The following is a 20,138-nucleotide window of genomic DNA, read 5'->3' as shown; positions in this document are numbered from 1 at the left end:
ATAACGAAATCTTTTACAGCGCTTTTGATTCAAAGTGCTGTAAAACAAGCGCTGTAGTAGGTCATATAACGTTTGCGCATCACGTTATAAGGCTTTTACAGCGCTTGTCAAAAAAGCGCTGTAAAAGGAAGCGCTTTCGCGTATCAGTTACAGCGCTTTTTTCACAAGCGCTGTAAAACACATGCGCTTTCATTGAATTTAACTACCTATTACAACGCTTTTTTCACAAGCGCTGTAAAACACATGCGCTTTCATTGAATTTAACTACCTATTACAGCGTTTTTTTCACAAGCGCTGTAAAACACATGCGCTTTCATTGAATTTAACTACCTATTACAGCGCGTTTTTCACAAGCGCTGTAAAATACATCTTTAAAATAATTATATACGTTGGAAACCCTCATATCCTCTACATCTTTCAAATAATTATATACGTTGGGAACCCTAATATCCTCTACGTACTGTGCGGCCATCTACGTTGTCTAAGGTATTTTTTACACATGATCTGTTATGTTTTGAAATTGTCAAAAATTGTCAAAAACTCATACCACATGATCTGTTCTGTTTTGAAATTGTCAAAAATTGTCAAAAACTCATACCACATGATCTGTTCTGTTTTGAAATTGTCAAAAATTGTCAAAAACTCATACCACATGATCTGTTCTGTTTTGAAATTGTTAGTTGATATTGGTTTCTTTTTGAAACTTGTTGATATGTTTTGAAAGCTTATTATTTTTGTTACTGCATTTATATAGGTGGTATAATATGGATAGGAAATGGATTTCAGCCAATCGATTGTCAAAAGAGTATGAAATTGGAGTGAAGGAGTTTGTTGAGTTTGCAGTGAAGAATGCAAAAGATCCAAATAGAGTAGTTTGTCCTTGTTTAAAATGTTGTTTTGGAAAACGTGTTAGAGAAGATGAATTAGAAGGACATCTAGTATGTAATGGAATTGATCAAAGCTACACATGTTGGATAAGACATGGTGAGAAAAAAAAAGGAAACATTAATTTTGAGAATAGTTCTACATATGCTTCAACTGATTTCGATACAGATACATATGAGCCGGACCGAGTTGATGAGATTGCAAAAGCAGTTGAAGAAGATCTTCGAGATTGTCCTAAAATGTTTGAAAGTTTGTTGAGTGATGCAGAGAAAGAATTATATAATGGTTGTACTAAATTCACAAGACTGTCAGCGATATTAAAGTTGTACAACTTAAAAGCGAGTAATGGATGGTCTGATAAAAGCTTTACGGAATTATTAACACTCATAAAAGATATGTTGCCAGATGATAATGAACTTCCCAGTCGAACCTACGAGGCTAAACGGATTTTGTGTTCTATTGGAATGAGTTACGAAAGGATTCATGCGTGTCCTAACGATTGCATTTTATTTCGAAACGAATATGAACTACTTAAGGCGTGTCCGAAATGCAATGTCTCTCGATATAAGAAGAAAGAATCTACTCCAGCAAAAGTCGTGTGGTATTTTCCTATAATACCAAGATTTAGGCGCATGTATCGCAGTGAAGAAGATTCAAAACACTTGACATGGCATGCAGATGAAAGAATTAGAGATGGAATGTTTCGACACCCTGCAGATTCCCCACAATGGGCAAAAATTGATCACGAGTATCCTGAATTCGGGATAGAGTCAAGAAATCTAAGACTTGCACTTTCTACTGATGGAATGAATCCACATGGTCTTCAAAGCATCTCACATAGCACGTGGCCTGTGATTTTGGTAATATATAACCTACCTCCATGGTTATGTATGAAGCGTAAGTTTATGATGTTGTCTCTGTTAATTTCTGGACCCAAACAACCGGGGAATGATATCGACGTATACTTGACTCCTCTAATCGAAAATTTAAAAAGTATGTGGGAGACAGGTGTGGAAGTTTATGATGGGTATAAGAAAGAATGTTTCAATTTAAGGGTTATGTTGTTCGGCATAATTAATGATTTTCCAGCATATGGTAATTTATCAGGATATAGCATTAAAGGTCAGTGTGCATGTCCTATATGTGAAGAGAGTACAAATTGGATGCGGTTGAAACATTGTAAGAAGAATGTGTTTCTTGGACATCGTAGATTTTTACCTTATAGTCATCAGTATCGTGGGTGGAGAAATGCATTCAATGGAAAATCAGAGGAAGGTAAAGCTCCTTTAGCACCGACTGGATATCAAATACTTGAAAAAGTACAAGGTTTGACCAATAAATTTGGCAAACCTTTTGCGGGAGAGCTGGTGAAAACTGGGTGGAAGAAAAAGTCAATTTTCTTTGAATTGCCATATTGGAAGTCATTGTATGTAAGACATTTCCTCGATGTGATGCATATTGAAAAAAATGTATTTGAAAGTGTTATTGGTACGTTACTCAATGTTCCAGGAAAGTCTAAAGATGGCGTCAATGCAAGATTGGACTTGGTCGATATGGGAATAAGAAATGAACTGGCTCCAGTAAAGAAAGGAAATCGCACATATCTACCTCCAGCCGCTCATACTCTATCTAGAAAGGAAAAAATTGTTTTATGTAAATTTCTACACGAAGTTAAAGTTCCAGAAGGATACTCTTCGAACATTAAAAATTTGGTTTGTATGAAAGACCTCAAGTTAAAAGGTTTGAAGACCCATGATTGTCATATTATAATGGAGCATTTGCTACCAATAGGTATACGTTCCATTTTACCTGAAAAAGTTCGACTAGCCTTAACTAGATTATGTTTCTTCTTCAGGGAAATTTGTAGTAAAGTGATCGACCCTCAGAAATTACCGACATTGCAGAGGGAAATTGTTGTTACTTTGTGTGAGCTTGAAATGTATTTCCCACCATCGTTTTTTGATATAATGGTTCACCTTACTGTTCATCTGGTTAAGGAGACACAACTTTGTGGGCCAGCTTATATGAGATGGATGTATCCGATAGAACGATATATGAAAATATTAAAAGGGTACGTAAAAAGTAGAAGTCGACCAGAAGGTTGTATTGCTGAACGATACATTGTTGAAGAGGCTGCTGAATTTTGTACTGAATATCTGTCCAATGTTGAATCCATAGGGCTTCCCATGTCTCGTCATTCGGGAAGACTATCAGGAGAAGGGATAACTGGAAGGAGACTACTGACTATATCAAGGACAGAATGGGAGCAGGCACAATTGTATGTTCTGCACAATGATGATGAGGTTCAACCGTATGTTACAATACACATTGATCAGTTATCTCGTTTGAACATGAATAGGAATCAAAATTGGATAACTCGAGAGCACAATCGAAGTTTTGTAACATGGTTAAAAAATCACATAATGTCAAAATTTGATATAGACCCCGGATCAATTTCAAATAGATTGAGGTGGCTAGCAAATGGTCCGAGCTTACATGTCTTTTCTTACACTGGTTATGTTATTAACGGCTACACATTTTATACCAAAGAACAAGATGATCAGACCACTATGCAAAATAGTGGAGTCACTCTCGTAGCTGAAGCGATGCATGTCTCAAGTGCAAAAGACAAAAACCCAATATATGCAAATCTATCATATTTTGGGGTTATCGAGCGCATATGGGAGTTAGACTACACAATGTTTCGTGTTCCCATATTTGGTTGCAAGTGGGTCGATAATAATAATGGCGTTCGGATTGATGAGTCAGGATTCTTGCTTGTCGATTTTAATAGGGTGGGATACAAAGACGAGCCTTTTATTTTAGCGTCGCAAGCTCAACAAGTGTTTTATGTCACTGATCCTTCTAATGATAAATGGTCTGTTGTCCTATCGACCAATAAAATAAGTGATGATAACAATAATGATGAAGATGTTGGTAATGATCTTTTATTTGCAACATCACAACAACCACATGAAATTGATTCAACTGATGATGGTTTATATCTTAGAGATGATCATGATGAGGGAATTTGGATTAATCCATCGTTTCGTATTGTAAATGGACAAACAAATGTGAATGTCACCAGGAAAAGAAGAAGGGCATCTTAATGTATATATATGTTTAATTGTTTTATATAAGCTATGCATGTAATCTGAACTGTGTTATTGTAAATATGCATGTAATCTGAATTGAGTGTTTTATACTAAGTTCTGATTAATTTATTTTCTGATTAATTTATTTTCTGCTTATATTTAGCTTGATTTGAGTGTTTTATACCAAGTTCATGTAACAATGAGTGTTTTATATTTAGCTTGATTTACATGAACTGAACTGAATATAAATTAGTAATTTACATGAACTGAACTGAACTGAATAGAGAGATTCTCTTTTGCTCAGTGCATATATATATATAGATTCTTCAGAATACTCATTTCTAATAATTCATCATCTCCTAAAGTATTGTGATAAAGACAATGATAACAATATTTTTAATCCAATAAACAATGATAAAAATGTTTTTAATGTCATCCCAACCCAAATAAACCAAACACAAAAATAAAATAAAGAGACATTTTACAGCGCTTATCTTAAAAAGCGCTGTAAAAGATCCTTTTAAAAATAAAATAATGAGTGTTTTATACCTTTTACAGCGCTTTTCACACAAAGCGCTGTAAACGACTCTTTTGAAAGTGAGTAAAAAAGACATTTTACAGCGCTTATTTGACAAAGCGCTGTAAAAAAGCTTTAAAAATAATATTCATCAGACACCTAATTTCTTCAAACACCTTGTACGCATCATGGGAATCCAAAAAACATCAGACACAAACCCATTTCTTCAAACACCTTGTACGCATCATGGGAATCCAAAAAACATCAGACACAAACCCATTTCTTCAAACACCTTGTACGCATCATGGGAATCCCCAAAAACACCAGACACAAACCCATTTTTCGCAACATGGCAATGATCCTGAATACCAATTAAGTTTCGATTTAAGAAGGAAAGAGAATGTAAAGAGATAAAAAGGGTGTTGAGGTGGAGATTGAATTGTGAAAGAGTAAGCTTTGATGTTTGTGAAGAAGATGCATAAAAGGAGAAGAGTTTGGTGAAGAGGAAGGGATTTTTGTGGTGACCAGTTACTACTATGTGGGTTTTGCATGCATGTTGAGCTTGTTTAAAAAATAACATAACATAACAAAACACAAAAACAATAAGGCCTTTTACAGCGCTTATTTGGAAAAAGCGCTGTAAAAGAGCCTTTTAAAATTAACATAAAGAGACATTTTAGAGCGCTTATGTGGAAAAGCGCTGTAAAAGGCTTTAAAAAACATTCATATAACATAATAACACACGGAGGTCTTTTACAGCGCTTATTTGGGAAAAGCGCTGTAAAAGAGCCTCTTAAAATTAACATAAAGAGACATTTTAGAGCGCTTATGTGTAAAAGCGCTGTAAAAGGCATTCAAATAACATAATAACACACGGAGGTCTTTTACAGCGCTTATTTGAAAAAAGCGCTGTAAAAGAGCCTTTTAAAAATTTAACTAAAGAAGCCTTTTAGAGCGCTTATGTGTGAAAGCGCTGTAAAAGGCATTCATATAACATAATAACACACGGAGGTCTTTTACAGCGCTTATTTGAAAAAAGCGCTGTAAAAGAGCCTTTTAAAAATTTAACTAAAGAAGCCTTTTAGAGCGCTTATGTGTGAAAGCGCTGTAAAAGGCATTCATATAACATAATAACACACGGAGGTCTTTTACAGCGCTTATTTGAAAAAAGCGCTGTAAAAGGCATTCAAATAACATAATAACACACGGAGGTCTTTTACAGCGCTTATTTGAAAAAAGCGCTGTAAAAGGCATTCAAATAACATAATAACACACGGAGGTCTTTTACAGCGCTTATTTGAAAAAAGCGCTGTAAAAGAGCCTTTTAAAAATTTAACTAAAGAAGCCTTTTAGAGCGCTTTACAAAATAAGCGCTGTAAAAGGCTTATAAAAAGCGCTGTAAAAGTGTTACGTATATATAACAGTTACCTCTTCAGTTTCCTCTTCATTACGTAACCTTCATCTCAACCTTCATTTCTTCTCTTCTTTTGCAAACCCTATCATCCCGTCCTTTACGAACCTTATTTCCACGATCATCTCCTTCATTTCGAACCTTATTTCCATCCAAGATCATCTCTCCCATTTCACACAATATATTTTCATTGAAATACGTAACCCTCATTACGTATTTCTTCAAACCGTATTTCTGTGAACCATATTTCTGTGAACTTTCTGCAAACCCTCTTTTCTTTGCATTTCGTCTTTCTTCGAACCATCATTATTCAGGTATTGATGTTATTAAATTTTTGTAATCATTAGAATGCATGTTGAGCTTTTTTAAGATATACTGATACATGTTGAGTTTGTTTATAATAATGCATGATCCATGTTGAGCTTGTTGATGTTATACTAAAGTGCATGTTGAACTTGTTGTAGTTAAATGGATACAAACAAAGATTTAGAAGTTCAAAATGAAGAAGTTGGCACCTCTAAGACTTACGAAAAAGAAGTCAAACGTGGTGCAACTATCATGCAAAGGGTGATTAAAGCACGGAGCAGTGGCATTAAATTTGAGGTATACTATATATACTCTGTTTGCTGTGTGTTTTTTTATCTTTTTTTAGGGTTTAGGGCATGTACTTACTATATGAGTTTATTAGGTTGGCTGGAACGAGAGTGGTCAGCCAGTTGACCCCAACAGCTCCATGTTTGTAAGCTACATTGGGGCTGTTGTTCGTCAAAATGTCCCAATAACAATAGACAACTGGAGAGATAAGGCGTTGAAGGATGCCAAAGATATCATCTGGAATGACATTCAAGTAAATATTTTGATCTACTCTTTTGTCATTTATAATTTTTTTTCTGTAAAATACATTACTTATAATTGTTTTCATTGCAGACCACTTTTGTTCTTGATGAGGAACGAAAGTCATATGTTTTGAGAGTTGCTGGGAAAATCCATCGTGGATTTAGATCCCATCTCTCAAATTTCTATCTAAAAGATAGAGAAGGAAACACAAATGCTGAACCTCCAAAGATATATCAACATTATATATCAAAGGATGAATGGAGTGCATTTGTTTCCAAACGTTCTGACCCGGCGTTTGTCGTAAGTGATTAATTTATTAGCATTTGTGTTTTATTATTCATATTCGTAGCGTATTTTAAATTTTTACACAATTGCTATTTTTTTTTTATATAGAATATTAGTAAGGCAAATCGCGAACGGGCAAGCAACCCAAAACACCCATACAAGAAATCACGTATGGGATATGCACGCCTTGAACAAAAAATTGTAAGTAATTAAACATCACTTGTAATTTGTATTATAAACTATAGTGTGTAACTAATTTGTATTATTTTGTTTATGATTTTAACGAATAGAGAAAAGACACCCAAGCCGATCAACCCTTGGGTCGTCATATCTTATGGAAGGAAGCGCGTGTTAACAAAGAAGGAGTGGTTGATAATGAAAATGTCAAGAAAGTTGTAGAACTTTGTGTAAGTATATTATCACTTTAATATTTTTTAATATTGTATTTTAAAAATGCTATTGAACTTATCTTTTTAATGTTACATGTATTTTAGGAAACTATTGAACAAAGTTCTGAAACTCAAGAGGGCAACAAGGATACGTGCAGGGACATTCTTGGGAAAGTGTTTAATGTCCCTGAGTATTCCGGTCGAGTGAGGGGGAAAGGATTTGGCGTAACTCCCAAAAGCTTTTTTCCTCAAGAGAAGCGCCAAAAACCTTCCAACGAGGAAGTATTAGAGAAGCTCAGAATCTTATCGGAGCAAGTGGCACTCTTGGTGAATACGAATAAAGACAAGCAACTTCCGGTTCAGCTCCAACCTGAAATACAAATGGAGAGTGAAACCGGGAGTTGCAACGTCGGTTTGAAGAGTATTCCCGAGGTAATTAATTACTTACTACTTACTTGCTTATGTAATTACTTATGTATTAAACAAACTTATATATTAACTGTACTTATGTTTTAACTATTGATGTAGGGTGTCACTACATGTGTCCTATACTTGTCCTCGCCGACTCAACGGAAGGTGGGAAAAGGAATATTGCACAATACTTCGGGAGAAGTATTGCACAATATTCCGATCCCCGCGGGCCATGTCAAAGTATCGCCTACGGTTGCTTTCGAACCAACTGCACCGTTGCCCATACCGGACAACGATGGAGATATGAAGTTCTTAAGCGACGCTATTGGCAGTTACGTGGCATGGCCCACACACCTTGTTGCCCTCGAAAAAAAGATTCCCAAGGACAAATCAGTTACATCTCCCGAAAAGGTTTGTCACATTTATTGCCTAAGGTTTTTTATTTTTTCAGATTCAATAAACTAACATTTTACCTCATTTTTGTAGGTCCAAATAAATAAACCACCCCTACAGCCAAAAAAAGGCAGCAGACCTCAAAAATTGGAGGTTAATAGGGCTGCCAAACTACAAAGGCTGGAGGGTAATAAAGCTGCAAAACTTGCAGCAACAAAAAATCTGGATCGGGGAAAATCGGTCGCTGCTGCTGCTGCTCCTAATAAAAGTCAGCCACGCCTTGGTAAATACGGGGCGTGTCTTGACATCCAAATAAAAAGGAACATGGGCAGCAGCAACGATTCGCCCATTGTACAAATGAATCAAGACATCTTTGGAGATGAGTATATTGAATACCTCGAAAAGGAGCAAATGTACGATCTTCTCGAACATAAGGAGCTGAGTGTTACTGTAATCAGCTTGTACATAAGGTAAAAAATACTTTTAATTGCATTTATTTGTAATTAATTAAATGTATTGGTAATTAATCTAGTTTAAAATTTTCATTGAAGGTTTTTGTACGAGAAGGTCGTGTGCACGAGGAAACTGTCAAATAAATACTCATTCTTGTCTCCGCATAAGATGTCGATGTTCAAACTCGATCCAGACAATGTAAAACACTACATTGTAGATATGTTTTTAAGAAATAAAGAAAGTGATAAATTGTTCTTGGCACCATATAATTCAGGGTACGTAATTTTATCTTTTTTAATTGATGAGAATTTAATTTATTAGTTGTCTATAAACAAAATTGCTTAACCAATTTTTTGTTGTTGTAGGGCACATTGGGTGCTATTTGCAATCAATGCGGTCTCTGAAGTGATATACTATTTGGATCCCGTGCACGGCGATTACACCAATCACCCCGGAATAAAGAATATGCTCGACACGTAAGTAATATTCATTTATTTCTTACATATATATATTTATATATATATATATATAAATATATATATGTAAGAAATAAATGAATATTACTTACGTGTCGAGCATATTCTTTATTCCGGGGTGATTGGTGTAATCGCCGTGCACGGGATCCAAATAGTATATCACTTCAGAGACCGCATTGATTGCAAATAGCACCCAATGTGCCCTACAACAACAAAAAATTGGTTAAGCAATTTTGTTTATAGACAACTAATAAATTAAATTCTCATCAATTAAAAAAGATAAAATTACGTACCCTGAATTATATGGTGCCAAGAACAATTTATCACTTTCTTTATTTCTTAAAAACATATCTACAATGTAGTGTTTTACATTGTCTGGATCGAGTTTGAACATCGACATCTTATGCGGAGACAAGAATGAGTATTTATTTGACAGTTTCCTCGTGCACACGACCTTCTCGTACAAAAACCTTCAATGAAAATTTTAAACTAGATTAATTACCAATACATTTAATTAATTACAAATAAATGCAATTAAAAGTATTTTTTACCTAAAGCGCTGTAAAATGTTGTTCTAAAGCGCTTTAATGGTGCACCTTTTACAGCGCTTTCGTGAGAAAGCGCTGTAAAATGTACAAGAAAAGCGCTGTAAAATGCAGACCCATAATATGAAATTATGGGTGGGCATTTTACAGCGCTTTTTTGAGAAAGCGCTGTAAAATGTTGTTCTAAAGCGCTTTAATGGTGCACCTTCTACAGTTCTCAAAAAAGCGTTGTAAAATGCCCACCCATATATGAAATTATGGGTGGGCATATTACAGCGCTTTTGTGAGAAAGCGCTGTAATATGCCCACCCATATTTGAAATTATGGTTGGGCATATTACAGCGTTTTTTTGAGAAAGCGCTGTAATATGTCCACCCATATATGAAATTATGGTTGGGCATTTTAGAGCTCTTTTTTGAGAAAGCGCTGTAAAATGCACACCCATAACTCATATAATGTGGTGCATATTACAGCGCTTTTTTGTGAAGAAGCGCTGTAAAATGTGCATAACAAGCGCGCGTTGTATTTACATGTTTTATAGCGCTTTTTTAAAAGCGCTGTTGTATCATTTACAACGCTCGTTTCCACAACGCTTATTTTTTTGAAAAAGCGCTGTAAATGGCTTAAAAAAAGCGTTGTAATATGCGTTTTTTCGCGTAGTGCATTTTTTAAATTTATTTTTCTTTTTGTAATTAAATACATTTTAAGCACTTAAAAATTTCGTTGTAATATATAAAATTATTATGCAAGCAGTTTTTGTTATTGTTGAAACGTCAACCTATATTTTTAAATAAATTTTTGCATAGTCGTTATTTTGCATCTCACACATCATATACATAAGTTAAAAACCTTTTAAAAAAGCATCATAAAGATAATTCTAACATCTTCTCACTCCAAACAACTTTTGCGCCTGCTCCAATTCTAACTTTACATATCAAGCAGATTAATTGGTAATAAAATACGTCAAATTGATGTTATCTCATCCCAAATATTCCGGTAATCATTTGCAAGTATGAATCCAATCTCATAAAGCCATATCTGAATTCGATTTCACAAGTTAATATCTGAATCTGATCTCACAAAGTCATCTATGTTAATTTCTTGAAAAATTTGTGTCATCGATACACTATCTTCACCTATGTAACTATCTATAAATTGTTCACACAATTAGACAAAATATTTTTATAAATATATCTTTATATGTTGCTTTGTGTTATAAGATATTTTATCTAGTATGAAAAGACAAAAATTGAAACTGGAGCACACATTTCAGAGGTACATACTTTGAGTTTGAAAAATTGAATTTATATGCTAGAAAAAAATCAATTATTGCATTTCTCTTCATTCTATTAGATTTACATGACATCTTAGGTATTCTCTTTTTGTCAAAAAAATTTAGTTATTTGCAGTTCTCTTTCATTCTATTAAATTTTCATGACACCTTTAATATTCTCTATATGTCAAGAAAAATTTAGTTATTTGCGGTTCTCTTTTATTCTATTAGATTTTCATGACATATTCGGTATTCTCTATAACAATTTGTAGTTTATGTCTTATTAAAAAATATTGTAACTTATGTCTACAATATTGATGCTGACATTCAAACGTAACATCTTTCATGTTTAATTGATTCAATATTAGAGAGTTTAAATTCATCTTACATCTCACTCAACCAGGATAAAATATAAACTTTTAAAATAATATGATCTTGATTTTTTTAATTTTATAAAATTTAATCAATACCATTTTACTCTTTAATACAAAATATTGCAATTTTGATTTTTTTAATAGTTAATGAATAATTTTTTGATAAAATTATTTAAAAATAATTGAAATTGAAATTTACTTTAAACAAAATATTTGAAGTTTCCACAAATAAATACATACTAATATTAAATTTAATTTGAACATTCAGTAATCCTTTAAGTTATTAATTTATTTTTAATCTTCTTTCACAAAATAATAATAACTTATTCAACATCATTCATAATAACTGAAAATATATTTATTTTATAAATAAATGTTATTAAATTAGTAGTTATATGGATTTTATTTGATTTTGGACCTAAAATTTCCTGTTTTCATTGTAATTCATTATATATAAATACAAATAAAGTATCTCTTAAATTGCAACAATAAAAAATTAATAAACTTTCAACAAAAATATTATATATTTAAAGTTATCAAAAAATATAGACTTTTAAAGTAATGTAAACCTATTATATTTTTAATTTTAATTAAAAAATTTTGATCAACGATATTTTACTCTTTAATACAAAAGATTGCAATTTTAATTTTTAATAGTTAATAAACATTTTTTTGATAAAGTTATGTGTTAAATAATTGTAATTGAAGTTACCTTAAGTAAAATGTTTCAAGTTTCAACAAATAAACAATAACGACAAAATGTTTAAAGCTATTATTTTACTTTTAATTTTCCTTCGCAATAAAATAATAATAACATATTCAATGTCATTATTAATAGATGAAAATTATTCTTTTATAAGTGAATATTAGTAAATTAGAGGTTATATTAGTTTTATTAGATTTTGGAATCGAGAAGTTTAGGGTTTAGACAAAATATTTTAAGTTTCAACAAATAAATACACACTAATACTAAAACTAATTGGAAAATTCAGTTACTCATAAAGCTACTATTTTACTTTTAATCTTCTTTCACAAAAAAATAAAATAATAATGTTATATTCAATATCATTATTAATAGCTAAAACATATTTTTTTATAAGTAAATATTAGTAAATTAGTTGTTATATTAGTTATATCAGATTTTGGACTTGAAATCTCTTTCTTAAAACTCTTTGGTGTCCCTCACTTAAATTGCTCTAACAAAAAAATTAATAAATTTTCAATAAAACATTAAAGTAAAACAAAATATTACATATCTAAAAAAAGAGCTCTAAAAGTCATTACAAATTTTTAGAGCATCATTATATGACGATATTAATATAAAATATTATGATTAGTTTATCTTTGCTACCCGAAATGATAAAGTACAAGTCATTCTTGAAAGTGATTGTGTAAGATACATTTAAGGAATCATATAATTATCATTCAAAAGCAGTATCTTTTACTATGTTAATATGATATCTTATGCGCACAATTGCATAGATTAATCACTCGAACCAAATTGGATCACAATGGATGAAAAAACTCTCCTTTAAATGATTTAACATTATTTTATTCTCATAAAAAAGAAATATATACACAAAATGATAAAGTGCAAATCATTTTTGAAAGTGATTGTGTAAGATATATTTAAGAAATCATACACTTATCATTCAAATATTTTTTATTATGTGAATATGATATCTTATGCGCACAATTGCAAAGGTTAATCACTCGAACCAAATTGGACCACAATGGATGACAAAAATCTCATTTAAAAGATTTGACATTATTTTATTCCCATAAAAATACTATAACACATTTCAATATTTACAATTTAAATAAATTATATAATCAATTTTACTTTATTGATGTGTTAATGCTAAAATATGTTGGCAAAGAAAAACTTACAACTTAATTAATTATATTTAAAAAAATATTATTATAATGATTTAATCTTTTACTATTTAAAAATTAATTTTATTTGATCAATATAAATAAATAGATTATTGGATATTAGATGATTTTAGTTATTTTCTCTCTCTATTTTTTAGTATCGGTCTTTAATTTAAAGTTTGTAATACATTTGATTGTATCACATTAAGAAACGAAATAACATTATTAGTTACAAATGTTCAAAGATTCTTCAACAAAAACAATTATGATTAATTCTTCAACTAAAATTGTTGAGGAGCAACAATGGTGCAAGTAAACCAAAACTTAAAGTGTGTAAATAAATAAATAAATAATGTTTTTGAAAGAAAAAAATTCATTTTCATTTCACGTTAACATATTTAAAATTTTAACATTCTCCCAAAATTTTGAGGTTACAATTAATTGTATCATTAGTTATACAAAACCTTTATATCTTTATTTTATCTATTTTTGTAGTGAAAATTAATTATATATTTTCATGCAATATTTATATATATACATAAAAATATATCAACATCTACCATGTAACGTGTGAGTCACAATCTAGTTAATTATTAACCTACAACTCCAACACCGCATGTTGACATTTCATCTGGTCGAATGCCATGAAATCGAATTTGTGTCACTTCAGCAAAAATTTGATGTGTCAATCTTCTTTTTTACCTTTCATTTTCCACCAATTCTATACATCAATCACTACCTTATATTATGTCTTCTTAAAATACTTAAATATTATTTCACAACGTCTACTCAAAATCTTCCAAATTAATCCCACATTATTATTTCTTAATATTTATCCAAAATCTTCTAAATTAATCCCACATTACTACTCAATACAGTTTTTTTGGTCTGGATTAATTAACTTCCCATTTTTGGCTCTACCAGTCCCATATAGCTTCTCATGTCGTCATTTGAGGTCTCGCCTAAAAAGCATATGACATGTCTTTACTTCCTCTAAATTGAGAGTATGTATCTCTCCTTTACTAAGAACATTGACAGAGAAAGTGCATTTGGTTGACTTGCTACTTCTTTTTGGTGAGTCAAAATCTTTTGAATTAATACACTAATAACATGTGTGTTGACAAAATACTAATTCAACAGTAGATAATTTTTTTGATAGAAAAATATAATACATGTGTTTTGGTGCATGGAAAGACATTTCAATTCAATAGATATGTTATTTATACTTTGTCACAATTTTATTACTCGTGATTAGTTATCACGTGTTTTATACTCAATTCAAAATTTTATAAAACTTGAAACATCTTTTATTTTTTTCAAAACCAAAAGTTATACACACATATATAAAAGAACTATAAGCACAAGAGGTGCCAATGTAGGACACATCAGATGTAAAAACAACATAAAAATCACTAGCTTCACCCTATTGAATACAATAACAATTTATAGCTATTGTTATCTCTAATTAGCACCCCTATAAACACATGTTTTGCCATCTAAATATATGTTTTGAAAGTCAGAATTAGTGCGAGTTCTAAAGGGATAACACATGTCTGGATAATCACACAACAAAGAATTAAAGTGTTTAGACTCAAAGGCTTACATCTAGGATAATAAGAAAGAGTATGAACTATCTAAATGATGCCACACATGCCACTATAAAATTTATTTAGTTTTGTTTATAAAAAAACTGCAATTGAGACTTCGACAACCAAGGAGTAATCAACAATGCATGCATTAGTGAAACTTATCGAATTAAGCAATAATATGAGCAAAGAAATAGAGTTTAAATTTCAATATCTGCAACAAATAGTTTAAGACTAGCTTCAAGTTGTTAAAAATTATTCATCATAGTACACATCTACACACAATTAAAAAGAAACAAATTCAAATAAAAAAGATAAGTTGCAAAAATAAAAGTTACCTCTACCTATGAGTTGCCTCCCACGAAGTGCTTCTTTAAAGTCATTAGCTTGACGCCTCAGCTACTGTCAAGGTGGCATATATGACAGGAAGAACACATCATTATTCTTCTTCTTTTTATTTGGTAGAAATTCCATGAACTTGAGAAATAAATGATGTTGCTTCCATGTCCATTTCAATTGGACGTTGATGAACAAGGCATAGATTGAATCTCGAACTTCATCAATCTCTTCTTTTTTCTTTTCCTCGTTTGTGTTCTTCTCTTGCTTATCTTCTTCTATCACAAAAATGAAGTCATCTTCAATCTTCAACTTCTCTTCAATTTTCTCAAACTCAATCACTTGCTCAAATAACCTCTCACATTGACATTCAAATCGATCAATTGAAACCATGTTATTCTTCATGAATTCAACTAAAACGTCCTTGATGTGAAAGTCTGTGTCATTTGATTCTTTGGATAGAATTTTAGGAGATCGAATTTGTTCCCAATTGATCTTTTAAATATAACACTCGTCGTTTTCTGCTTCTTTGACCCAAAAAATCTTCATATTCTATTAGTTCGACAAAGTCATCAAAACAAGTTCCATTCCTATGTCCTTCTCCACAAAAGTCAAACTTAAGAGGCCGCATCAGAGAGATCTAAGGGTGATGTTTTAAAAATATATCTCTCAAGATTTGTCCCTCAATCATGCAACATATACCAGATATAAGACAAGTATCACACTCTTCATTTAATTGTAGTAGCATATCATTATTACAATCTTCCATGCTCTACAGCGAATAGTTATCTCAAACAAAGAAGAGACAAACCACTAGCACATGACATTAGCAAACTCAACAAATAAAAATAGAAAATAAAAGAAAAACAGTTTTTCTGACCAAAATTAAAAAAAAAATTATTGCAGAGCAAGAAATTTCAATTAAGTAAATAAATTAAATTCAATAGTGATATGACAATCCCCAACTACGGCGCCAAAAACTTGATAGTATTTCAGCAAGTGTATTGAATCGTTGCAAGTAATAATTAAAATGGTAATACCGAGTGTCGAACTCAAGAATTGCGTTTTACTATCAAATTATATTTAATTACTAAAATTAAACAAAAAGTTCCCAAATTGATTGAAATAATATTTAAAATTAAAAATAGTAATAAATTGATCCTTTATATTAAGAAAAATGTCAGAGATGAGTTTCACTTCGAACCCAACCGTGATGTCTAATTTGATCCTAGTTATTGAATTCCTTTATTGAAATATTACTGAATTCTCTTTATTATTATTGTCCTAATGTCTTAGTGATGTAACCTTTAATTCCAAAGTAACCCCTAATTCGTTAGTGGATTTAATATTCTAATTAAGCATTACTATACAGGAATTCTCTTTTTAAACTATTGCCTCTACAACTAATTTAATTGGTCTCATGACCTGCATCTATCCCTAGACTACAAATTTATGAATTTCTCATCTCAATTATTCGTAAAGTCCACTTCTGTTTCAAAATACGAATCATAGAACATTTTAATGTTGATCAAACAATAAAAATTATTCAAAACATAGATGAGAAAAATAATTCAATAAACTCATTCATATAACTAGAAATCAAATCAGAAAAATAAGGGTTTCATCTTGTTACACTCATCCGTAACAAATACAGTTTAGTTACTCATGACAGAGATAGAAAAGATAGAGATTACAGAAGAATTAAAAGAAAGATTCATGAATGATTCTTGATAAAACTGCTCCAATGGTGTTAGAAACAGGCGTATTTGAGTTTTTATGCTTTGCCACAAGTCTCTCAACTTCCCAATAGTCAAAAAGATGCATAGAAAGTGAAAAAAACACATTTTGATACATTCAATCGTGTGCCACACGCCCTAGGCGCGAAATTTGCACTTCCAGCACACGTGAGTAGATTCAGGAAGACCGAAATGTGCCCCAGGTGCAGGTCTTTGCGCGTCAGGCGCACAACATCTGTTGTCTAACTTATACTTCATTATTCTCATTTGTGGAGTCTAAATTTAGTTATGGTGTATTGAAAGTTGTAGCTATGGATCTTAGCTTTCATTTGCATTTGGTGTGACTCCAATTGGACACCTACAACGCCAAATATGACTGAAATATTCCACACATGTCATGTTGATTTCTCACAAAAATTCAACATTGCACTAAAACAAAGAAACAACATAAAACTACAAAAAATCTCTACTTAATCAATGAAATAAGAACAGAAACATTTCATTAAATCAAAGAACTAAAATCAACAAAATATATCAAATAACTACTTAAATTAACTTATGAATACAAGACAAATAAGACTAAAAACAATGAAAACTATGCATATGATAAAGAGTCATCAAAGACTAAGTAAATGGACGAGGTAGATAGGGAAAAGGAGATTATGTGTACATTTAGGAAGGTGGGAATGAAAATTCCCCTCATTGAAGCAATTAAATAGATTCCAAGATATGCCAACTTTCTAAAAGAGTTGTGCACACACAAGAGAAGGTTAAAAGGTAATGAAAGAGTAAACATGAGGCGTAATGTTTCAACCCTCATTCAGTCCATGCCCCATAAATGCAAAGATCCAGGAACATTTTTCATTCCATGTACCATATGCAATAGTCAATTTGAAAATGCCATGTTAGCTTTAGAAGCTTCAATTAATGTTATGCCTACATCTATTTTTAACTATCTTGCTCTTAGACCTTTACAGAGTACATGTGTTACCATTCAATTTGCAAACAGAAGCAATGCTTGCCCTGTTGGACTTGTGGAGTATGTACTTGATCGAGTTAACGAATTAATATTTCCTGCAGATTTTTACATTATGGACGTGGAGGGAGAGACTTACTCCAACATGGCACATATCATCTTAGGCAGACCATTCTTGAAAACTGCTAGAACAAAAATTAATGTACATGCTGGAACTCTATCCATGGAATTTGGTGAAAGAATTGTAAAATTTAACATATTTGATGCTATGAAACACCCCATGGAAGAACATTATATTTTTCAAATTGAATTGCTTGCTGATTTGGTTGATGACACTTACCCCGATATATTTGCTACTGATTTTCCTTCATTGTCTGATTTTGATGATACTTGTGAATTTTGCACATATACTAAAATGTGCTTTGTGTGTGCTGAGATCAAAGCTACTTTGCAAGTTGATCATTATGCTGATATTGATATTTCTACTAACATGATTAATTTTGCAGACTTAGCTTCGGCTACTGGTGTTGTACCCTCCATTGAGCAACCACCGACTATAGACCTTAAACAACTTACTAAAAAGTTGAAATATGCATATTTAGAAGGAATTGGGAAGTTACATGTGATTCTTTCAGCCAAACTTGAAGATGAACAGGAAGAAAAATTGTAGCAGATTTTGAGAAAACACAGAAAGGCAATCAAATAGACCTTGGCTGATATTCTTGGTATTAACCCATCCATGTTTATGCATAGGATATTAATGAAGGATGGGTTAAAATCAGTCAAGCATCCCCAAAGGCGACTTAACCCATTAATTCTGGATGTTGTAAAAACAGAAGTGACCAAACTCTTGTAAGCGTGCATTATATACCTCATCTTTGATAGTCAATGAGTGAGTTTGGTGTAGGTAGTCCCTAAGAAAACTGGACTCATAGTGGTTACAAATGAAAATAATGAACTTATCCCCACACGAGTGCAGAACAGTTGGAGGGTATGCATCGATTACCGGAGACTAAACCAAGCAACTAGAAATGATCATTTTCCTTTACCATTCATTGTTTTCTTGATGGTTTTTATGGTTATTTTCATATCCATATTGCACCAGAGGGCCAAGAAAAGACCACGTTCACTTGCCCTTTTAGCACATTTGCCCACAAGAGGATTCCATGTGGCCTATGCAATGCTCCTAGCACTATCCAACGCTGCATGATTAGTATTTTCACTGATTTGATAGAAAATTGTATAGAAGTTTTTATGGATGATTTTATTATGTATGGTTCCTCATTTGATGCATGCTTGAACAATTTAGATAGATTTTTGCATAGATGTATTGAAACTAACCTTGTGCTGAATTATGAAAAATGTTATTTTATGGTTGAACATGGCATAGTTTTAGACATGTGATCTCTACGAATGGGATGGAAACGGATCCTGTCAAGATTGATGTGATTTCTAATTTGCCTTACCCATCTTACATTCGTGAGATTCGTTCTTTTCTTGTCCATGTAGGTTTTTACAAGCTCTTTATCAAGTATTTCAGCAAGATAGCCCTTCCATGTCAAATTTGCTGCAAAAAGATGTTAATTTCACCTTTTATGACAAATGCAAGAAGGCATTTGATTGCTTAAAGGTAGCACTGACCTCTACTTCCATAATTCAGCCACCCAATTATACCATCCCTTTTGAAATTATGCGTGATGCATCTAACTATGCAGTGGCAGCAGTCCTTGCACAAAGGGTTGGCAAGACTATCCATATTATTTATTATGCTTCTAAGACTTTAGATTCTGCATAGGCTAATTATACTACAATTGAAAAGGAAATTTTAGCTATGTTTATGCTCTTGACAAGTTTAGATCATAATTGCTAGGTTTAAAGGTAGTTGTTTTTACTGATCGTGCAACTTTAAAGTTCTTGCTGAAGAAACCAGAAGCAAAACCGAGATTGATCCCATGGATGTTGTTACTCCAAGAATTTGATTTAGAGATTAAAGATAAGAGTGGAGATGAAAATTTGGTGGTAGATTATTTGAGCAGAATAAAAATAGATGAGGACCTCATCCCCATTCAAGATGACTTCCCTGATGAGCAACTGCTATAGTTGCGTGAGGTAACTCCTTGGTTTGTTGATTTAGTTAATTATCTAGTTGCTGGAGTCCTTCTTGTAGATGCATCCAGAACACAAATACACAAACTTAAAAGTGATGCCAAATACTATGTATGGGATGATCCTTATCTGTGGAAATTATATAGTGAGCAGGTGATTAGGTGATGTGTTTTCCACCA

At 32.1% G+C, this 20,138-nt stretch overlaps 1 protein-coding gene across 1 annotated transcript in view; it reads left to right on the top strand.

The window, feature by feature from the left end:
* Positions 1-19,723, top strand: part of LOC140920337 (uncharacterized) — a 98,776-nt gene extending 79,053 nt beyond the window's left edge. Inside the window, 5 exon segments of the mRNA XM_073368593.1 lie at positions 17,987-18,245; positions 18,360-18,519; positions 18,607-18,705; positions 19,363-19,483; positions 19,649-19,723. Of these exon segments, the coding sequence (XP_073224694.1) occupies positions 17,987-18,245; positions 18,360-18,519; positions 18,607-18,705; positions 19,363-19,483; positions 19,649-19,723 (714 nt within the window).
* Positions 19,724-20,138: the final 415 nt, after the last annotated feature.

This window comes from Cicer arietinum, chromosome 5 (assembly GCF_000331145.2).
Source record: "Cicer arietinum cultivar CDC Frontier isolate Library 1 chromosome 5, Cicar.CDCFrontier_v2.0, whole genome shotgun sequence".
Taxonomy (NCBI): Eukaryota; Viridiplantae; Streptophyta; class Magnoliopsida; order Fabales; family Fabaceae; genus Cicer; species Cicer arietinum.
The sequence above is the reverse complement of the archived record's forward strand: the minus strand, read 5'-3'. Positions and strand labels throughout refer to the sequence as shown.